General features: G+C 37.9%; 1 protein-coding gene across 2 annotated transcripts in view; it reads left to right on the plus strand.

The window, feature by feature from the left end:
• The window catches only part of UBXN7 (UBX domain protein 7), a 67,943-nt gene that overhangs the window by 23,758 nt on the left and 35,176 nt on the right, over positions 1-9,009 (plus strand). For both annotated transcript variants that reach the window (XM_008567472.1, XM_008567473.1), the window contains exon 3: positions 5,861-5,928. In XM_008567472.1, the coding sequence (XP_008565694.1) occupies positions 5,861-5,928 (68 nt within the window). The remainder of the gene's footprint in view (positions 1-5,860; positions 5,929-9,009) is intronic.

Here is a 9,009-nt window from a genome sequence, read left to right on the forward strand (position 1 = left end):
CTTGGTGTTGTCAGCACCACGCTCACCCAGTGAGCAACCGGTCATCTCTGTATGGGATACGAACCTATGGCCTTGGTGTTATCAGCACCACACTCCCGAGTGAGCCACAGGCTGGCCCCCAACTGTTTGTTTTATTGATCTCTTCTATAGTTTTGGGGGTCTTTATTTCATTTAGTTCTGCTCTGATCTTAATTATTTCTTTCCATTTAGGTTTAGATTGATGTTGTTTTTCAAGTTCTTTGGGGCATAGTGTTAGGTCGTTTATTTGAAGTCTTTCCATTCTTTTTTTTTTTTTTTTTTTGGTCTTCTTGTCTTTTTTCGTGACCAGCAACGGATCGCAACCCTTAGTGTTGCGCCCGCACCGGACCGGGACCGGGACCGGCAACGGAATCGCAACCCTCGGTGTTGCCCCCGCTCCTCGCTCAGCCAGTGAGCGGCCGGTCTGCACGTGGGATCCGAACCCTCGGCGGGAGCGCCACTGCACTTCCCAAGCGGCGCACTGTAGCAGTGTGCCACCGGGCCGGCCCATCCATTCTTTTGATGTAAGCATTTATTGCAATAAATTTGCCTCTTAGTACTGCTTTTGCAGTATCCCACAGGTTTTGGTATGATGTATCTTTATTTTCATTAGTTTCTAGAAATTTTTTAGTGTCTTGTTTAATTTCTTCTTGGACCCATAGGTCATTCAGGAGCCTATTATTTAGTTTCCATGTATTTGTATCGTTTGCAGAGTTTTGCTTATTATTTATTTCCAATTTTAGGCCATTGTGGTCTGAAAAGATGCTTGGAATGATTTCAGTTTTTTAAAATTGGCCGAGACTGGATTTGTGATCTAATATGTGGTCTATCCTGGAGAATGTTCCATGAGCTGATGAGAAAAAAGTATATTCTTTAGTTGTTGGGTGAAATGTTCTGGATGTATCTGCTGGGTCCGGTTGATCTAAGGTATAGATTAAATCCTGTGTCTCTTTGTTGACTTGTTGCCTGGAAGATCTGTCCCATACTGAGAGAGGGGTGTTCAGATCACCCACTATTAATGTATTAGGTCCTGTTTCTTTCTTTAGGTCTAAGAATGTTTGATTTATATATCTGGGTGCTCCAGTATTGGGTGCATACATGTTTATGATTGTCATGTCTTCTAGCTGGATAGATCCCTTTATCATTATATAGTGGCCTTCTTTGTCTCTTTTTATGGTTTTTGGTTTAATGTCTGTTTTGTCCAGTATAAGAATAGCTACTCTTGCTCATTTTTGGTTTCCATTTGCATGGTATATCTTTTTCCATCCCTGCACTTTTAATCTGTGTGTCTCTGCAGGTGAGGTAAGTCTCTTGAAGACACCATAGACTTGGGTCTAGCTTTTTAATCCAATCAGTCCGTGTCTTTTGAATGGGGAGTTTAGTCCATTCACATTTAGGGTAGTTGTTGACAAGTGCTGCTTAATATCTGTCATTTAGTTGTTTCTTGTTTAGATGGTTTAAATATCTTTTGAGGGCCGGCCATGGCTCACTTGGGAGAGTGTGGTGCTGACAACACCAAGCCAAGGGTTAAGATCCCCTTACCAGTCATCTTTAAAATAAATAAATAAATAAATATTTTTTGATCATTATTTCCCCTTTTATTTCTCTTCTTCAAAGTTACTTGGAAATTTAAGGTGAGATGATTAGCTTCTTTCTCTTTCTTGCTGGCATTTTTGTTTTAATGGTGTTTTACTCTTTTCATGTGTATTTGTGTTAGTGATCACCATTATTCAGATTCCAGATGAACGACTCCCTTGAGAATTTCTTGCAGGGCTGGTCGTGTGGTGGTGAACTCCTACAACTTTTGTTTGTCTGGGAAATACATTATTTCTTCCTCATATCTGAAGGAGACCCTTGCTGGGTGAAGAATTCTTGGCTGGCATTTTTTTTTCTTTCTTTTTAAAATTTATTTTATTTATTGAATCAAAATCGATTATACATATTAGGGGGGTTGAACATTGAGATATGCTGATTAAATCAATATTGCTAGCATATATATTATTACAAATCATAATTATTCTTTATGCCACTTGTCCAATCTCTCCCCTTCCCCCATTCCCTCTCCCTCCCCCCTCTGATTGCCCTAGATTTCCTTTCCTTGGGATGGGTCCTATGCCGGTCCCTTGTGATGACTCACCAGTCTCTGAGTGGCTCCCCTTCCTCAGTTGTTCTGGCTCCTTGCTCCTGTGTGGGTCCATGTGGACCCTATTAGTGATCTTGCTGTCCTGGGGGCCGCCAAGGCCCCCTTCTCTCCTGCCACCTCCAAGTAACTCCATTTGAAGGGCGCAGCTGTGGCTTCTGCTGGCTCCTGCTCCATGTGCGCATCAGCTCGAGCCTTAAAGCAGACGTGGCCCGAAATGCTCAGAGCAGCTTTTTCTTTCTTTCATCATAGTTTCTTCTGCCTTCATGAATTCCATAGGTCTCTCCTCCTCTTCCCCTGAGCTCTAGCGGCCCTGGCTTGGCTGATGTTACATTTTTATAGTTGTAAATTTGGTTGATATGTGGGAGAGAGTGATGCTGCAGACCGTCTATTCCGCCATCTTGATTGGATCCCTGGCAGTTTTTTTCTTTTAGTATTTTGAATATATCATTCCACTTCCTTCTGGCCTGTAGGGTTTTGGTTGAGAAGTCTGCTGTTAATTTGTTCGGGGTTCCCCTATAAGTGACCTGACGCTTTTCTCTTGCTGCTTGTAGAATTCTTTGTCTTTGAGCTTTGCAAATTTAGCTATAATGTGTCTTGGGGAGGATCTTTTTGGATTGAATCTGTTAGGGAACCTTTGAATTTCCTGGATCTGAAGGTCTGAATATCACCCTACACATGGGAAATTTTCTGTAACTATTTCCTTGAATAGGTTTTCAATACCTTTTCCTTTCTCCTCCCCTTCAGGAATACTCATGATTCAGATGTTAGGGCGCTTGAGGTTGTCTGCTGTTTCTCTTAGATTTTCCTCATTATTTTTAATTCTTTTTTCCTTTTTTTTTGTCTGCCTGAGTTATTTCAAAAAGACCATCTTCAAACTCTGAAATTCTTTCTTCTGTTTGCTCTACCCTGCTGCTCATTCTCAGTTGTGTTTTTTATTTCATTGAGTAAATCTTTCATTTCTAGAACTTCTGCTACACTCTTTTTTAAGGTATTAATCTCTTTGTAGATTTCTTCCTTCATATTCTGGATATTTTTTCTTGTTTCATTGTGTTCTTTAATTGAGTCTTCCTTTATTTCTTCAAGTTTTCTTAAGATCATTGCTCAGAATTCTTTTTCAGAAATTTCAAGGATTCCCTGTTAAATGGAGTCTGACTTTGGAGCATTACTGTGTTCTTTGGTGGTGTCATTTCTTCTTGTTTATTTGTAGTTCTAGTTTTGTTTTGTTTTGATGTTTGGTCATTGGGTAAAGGGTTTGCTTCTTCTATTACACTGAGGTTGGCTGTGGAGTGGCCCTGGTTGCTACTGTGATGGTGAGTTGTCTGCTTCACAGTAGGTGTGGTGGTGGTTATGTTAAACCACCTTGGGTCCTGTTGCAGAATCTGTGATCATAGAATGAGCCCCCAGCAGCGCATGGTAATGCTGGGCTCACCTCAGAGGGCCAGATCTCGTGGGCTGGCACTCCCCTCCAGGTCCAAAGAGTGGGGAGGGGTCACCTCTGGGTTCTTCTGGGCTTACCTCGGCAGGCTGGGGTGCCTAATGTCTTCTTCTTAGTGCCTCAAACTAGATCCTGTTTAGACATGTTATAACAAGTTAGTATGAGTTTATTTTGGTACAATATAATTTTGCAACCCATGCATAGTTTTTTCATAATATCCATTTCCCATTAAGTTTTTGAAGACCCATCAGGTTATTTTTTTCTTTTATAATTCATCTATTTCTGTGCCATTCTTCCATTCTTGGCAGCAAATAATCTTGGAACAGATAATCTCAAATATTTAGTAATCAAATCTTTTTGTATAAGGATTACTACTTAATTCATCCCCCTAATTGATGTATTTCATCAGATTAAAGTTTGTTTATTGAGTAGTTGAATTGGTTTAGATTGAGACACTTATATACATAACTGTAAAATCAGGTTATACCAATAATGGAAAGACTGATTTAGGTAAAAGATGTCTTTTAAATTCATTGTTTTCTTAAGAAAATTAATGAGTCTATTTCTTTGTTGATGAAAGGATTAACAGCTTCGTCTTACAGATGAATTGTGAGCAATGACTAGTATTCAGTAGGAAAGAATACTTAAAATAGTTTTGAATTATCTTTTATCCTTCAGTCAATTTGGCTTATTGTGGATTTCTTTGAGTGATGATTCTTTGATTACAGGATGTTAGTGATTGTCGACAAATGGGTATTACTACTTTATTTCTTAAAGTATGTTTTGGAGTTCCACCTCTCAGATATCAAAAACCAGGGCCTAACATAAATTAATATATATATGGGACTTATATACTTACAATACTTACAAGCAGGAAGATAATTATTTTGGAAGCTACTGTTATTTACGATGAATTAATTAGCAGAGGTTTTTTTTGTTTGTTTTTTGACCGGTAAGGGGATCACAACCCTCAGAACGGTGTTGTCTGCACCACGCTCAGCCAGTGAGCTCACCGGCCATCCCTATATAGGATCCGAACCTGTGGCCTTGGCACTGCCAGCGCCGCACTCTCCCAAGTGGGCCACGGGGCTGGCCCAAGCAGAGTTTAATATTTGAATTACAGCTATAAAATAATTAAACTGACTTTTATGGGCCGGCCCGTGGCTCACTCGGTAGAGTGCGGTGCTGATAACACCAAGGCCCTGGGTTCGGATCCCACATAGGGATGGCCTGTTCGCTCACTGGGTGAGCGTGGTGCTGACAACATCAAGTCAAGGGTTAAGATCCCCTTACCGGTCATCTTTAAAAAAAAAAAAATAATAATAATTAAACTGACTTTTAAAAGCACTCTCCATTTTTACATTGTATCTAAATGAATATATCTTACTGAAAGAGATGGATTAGTAGCAAACCCAGTGGAGGTAAACTTTGAAGAGGATAGGCTTTTAAAAGATGAGTAATTTTTTTTTCTTCTTGCCAGTATACTAAAGAGGAGAGTAATTACTTTTTCTGTTCTGTATATTAGGAACTATTTAGTAAGTAATTAAAATCATACCTTTGTTAGCCTCCTTCATAATTATCATAAAATTTATTATTTGTTTAAGCTTATTATAATATATTCTTGTGATTTTTTTTTTTTTCCTTTTTGTCTTTTTTCGTGACCGGCAACGGATCGCAACCCTCAGTGTCGCGCCCGTACCGGACTGGGACCGGCAACAGGATTGCAACCCTCGGTGTTGCGCCCGCACCTCGCTCAGCCAGTGAGCGGCTGGTCTGTATGTGGGATCCGAACCCTCGGCGGGAGCGCCACCGCACTCCCAAGCGGCGCACTGTAGCAGTGCGCCACCGGGCCGGCCCAATATATTCTTGTGATTTAATTATACATTATTTGATGTAGGAGTATAATGTTGTTTCTGTTAAGCCTATACTTTTCCATTCATTTTTGCCTGAAGCGTTTAGGTAAGTTTTTATCATTTTTTTCTTAAGAGTATTTAGAATAGAGTTCTTGAGATGGAAAGAGAAATATTTTTTATTTTTCTGTTTGTTCTTTTTTATAAACCATTTGAACTATCTATGCCAGGTATCTTATTCTAGTTGAGCTCTGTATGGAAACCATCTAAAACTCATTTACTATGATTACTGTGGTTCCTAAAAGTCACTAAATCTGGTGTTCATTTTACTTGTTAATTTGAATGTATTCATAATAATTATGGAAAGAAAACAAGTAACTTAAAATATCCACTTTTTTTTTTTTTTTAAACTAGAGAAGAAGTCCGTGCTCCAATTCCTCAAAAGCAGGAAATATTAGTGGAACCAGAACCTTTGTTTGGTGGTAAGTTCACTTTTTTTCTTTAAGCTAATTTAACTTTGTTGTTTTTAGGATTTTAAGGAAACTATCAAAAGTTGTGAAGAGTTGCTCAGGATTGTTACCTCTAGTAGAGTCAGGTCTTGTCTTATACTTCTGTACTCCTCAGGAAAGTCACACAATTGGTACAAAAAGAATGAAGCAGATTAAAAAATTGATATTTGTTGAAGAAGGCCAAAAGGAGGAAGGTTAGCAAAAAACAATTGCCTTGTAACGGAAATGAATCTATCATTATATAAAAGAATCTTATTATTTTTTGTGTTCTGGATACCTGTTTGACTGCCATACCCTTACCATCTTGATATGCCTTACTTTCTCCTGTAAAATTTCTGGATGTGCTATTCTTTTTCTGAACAAAGGAGAAAATAACCCCTAATCCATGCAAAAAAATTGTGATATCGGTCTGGGTGCATAGACAAAGATGGTAAAGAATGGGACATTTAATCAGATTTAAAGAAAATTTATAGTTTAATAAGCATTTGTAATCTTTATTGTGAGCCAGATGTTTTGGCCAATAACGGATGAGTTTATTAAAAAAATAAAATATTGGGTTATAATCTGGTTGGGCAGACACAGATGGAGAAATGTATGTTGTATGTATTGAGAATAGTAATGCGCAAAAATAATTTGTTTTGAAAGTTGAGAATAAGAGGCCTATATAAAGTTTTATAAATAAACTAGGATAGAGGAGGAGAAATAAGTTGTAAGAAAAGGATGAAAAAAATTCTATAAACCATATCTTTTGATTCGAAGAAACAACTTAGTTGAGAGTTTTTATAAAATAGACCTTTAACTTGGCAGCATTGGAGTTTGTTATAGCAAGAAATAAAAGCATATATTGTCTAGGTTCAGGAATAAGTAAAGGTAAGAGGAAAACTATAAGGTCTGAATATCGTAGTGTAATAATAACGAGCTTTCTGGACTGTTCAATTCAGCTAGTCCCTATGCTGTTAATATACCAGATGTAAAAAGCCCTTTTCATAATTTTTTCATATAAATGCTATGAATAGATTTTGGAGCTGAGTAGTAATGCCCTTGGAACCTTTATCTTTATTGTGAGGAATAAGGCAGGATCTTTGAGTGGGTAGGACTATTGGAAATAAATTCTGTGCTGTCTTGCTGTGAACAGTGGCAAAAGAGTTCCATTTGAAAACCCACTTTCCTCTTTTTTTTTTTTTTTTTTTTTAAGCTCGGGATTTATATACAGTAAGGAGTGGGATGAAAATGACTAGAGTTAGGAAGTCATTTGTACCTTTTATTATTATTAAGACCTTATTTTATTATTATTATTATTATTTTATTATTAAGACATTATTATTGAGAAGGGTCTTTGGAGGACTGTTTTCTTCTTAGGGCAGTATTGATTTAAAGCACAGTTCTCAAAGTGTTGTCTTAGGTCCTTGATGCACTTTCAGGGGATCTGCAAGATCACAACTATTTTCATAATAATACTAAAAAGTTATTTGCCTCTTTTCACTGTGGTGACTTTTGGACTGATGGTTCAGAAGCAGTGGTCAGTCAAACTGCTAACATCTTAGTTGAATTAGGGCAGTGGCACCAAACTACCATTAGTCATTGAATTCTTCACAACCACATGCTCACAGTTTTCAAAAAAATTTACTTATTTATTTGTTTGTTTGTTTGTTTGTTTTTATTTCTTTATTTTAAAAGATGACTGGTAAGGGGATCTTAACCCTTGACTTGGTGTTATCAGCACCACACTCTCCCAAGTGAGCCACGGGCCGGCCCTACAAAAAAATTTAAAAGGCAGTTTTCTTTAATAATGGTGTTGATAAAGCAATAAAAACTATTTTCATTAAGTCTTGACACTTGAGTATACATTTTAAAAATAATCTGTTTGGAATAGGATGTATGCATAAAGCACTTCTGCATACTGTAAAGTACTATGGTTACCTTAAGGTAAAGCACTTGTGCAGTTATTTGAGTTGCCAGCTGAACTAGCGGTATTTTTCTGGTAGTTTGTTGGAGATCCTTACGTCCCTCCCCTATTCTGACATTAAAGCTCCTTTCAAGTCTCTTTTAGCTCTTTGTAGCTTAGCCTCTTTGGCTCTTAATGACCAGCACTCCTATTATGTCAACAGTAGAGTACAGAGGACTGATGATTGCTTGTGGCAAATGGTTTGGAAGAGTCACAACACCACATTGAAGAGGCAAGCAGGAGTGATGGTCCTAGGGCTAGAAGTGTCTCTGATCTGTGGGTTTTTTGTGTTCGCATTCTAGACCTTATTTGTAAAATACTTAAATATTGGGTAATAGACACTATAAAGGGGTAGCAGAAGACCTTGGTTCTATTTACTTTTCTGTCACTAAACCATTATATTATGTAACTGGAGGATTTTTTTTCTTCCATGTGTATTCATAAGAAATAGTCCTTAAGTCTTATGGTTTAGAGCTTATTCAAGTGTCAAACCAAAGCGTGGTCAGATCTGCTAGGCTAACCTGAATGGATATTTGCAGCATGTGTGTAGCTTCATCTCTATGTGGAGTCGTCGGCCAAACCTTGTTTATTCCTAATATCACCACTTGGACTCTGTCTTGGGGGGGGGGTGTCTCAACTTTCATTTATTTATTTATTTATTATTTTTATTTTTTAAATTTTATTTTGTCAATATACAATGTGGTTGATTATTGTGGCCCATTACTGAAACCTCCCTCCCTCCTCCCTCTCCCCCTCTCCCACCCAACAATGTCTTTTCTGTATGCTTGTCATGTCAACTTCAAGGAATTGTAAATGTTGTGTCTTCTTCCCCCACCCCAGTTTGTGTGTGTGTGTGTGTGTGTGAATTTATTTATTTATTTTTAGCCCTCACCAGTAAGTGAGAACATGTATTTCTCTTTCTGTGCCTGACTTGTTTCACGTAATATAATTCTCTCTAGGCCCATCCATGTCATTGCAAATGGCAGTATTTCATTCTTTTTTATAGCTGAGTAGTATTCCATTGTATAGATATACCACATTTAACATGTCCACTCATCCAATGATGGACATTTGGGCTGGTTCCAACTCTTGGCTACTGTAAAGAGTGC

The sequence above is a fragment of the Galeopterus variegatus genome, unplaced genomic scaffold (genome assembly GCF_000696425.1).
Source record: "Galeopterus variegatus unplaced genomic scaffold, G_variegatus-3.0.2 Scaffold322, whole genome shotgun sequence".
Lineage (NCBI taxonomy): Eukaryota > Metazoa > Chordata > Mammalia > Dermoptera > Cynocephalidae > Galeopterus > Galeopterus variegatus.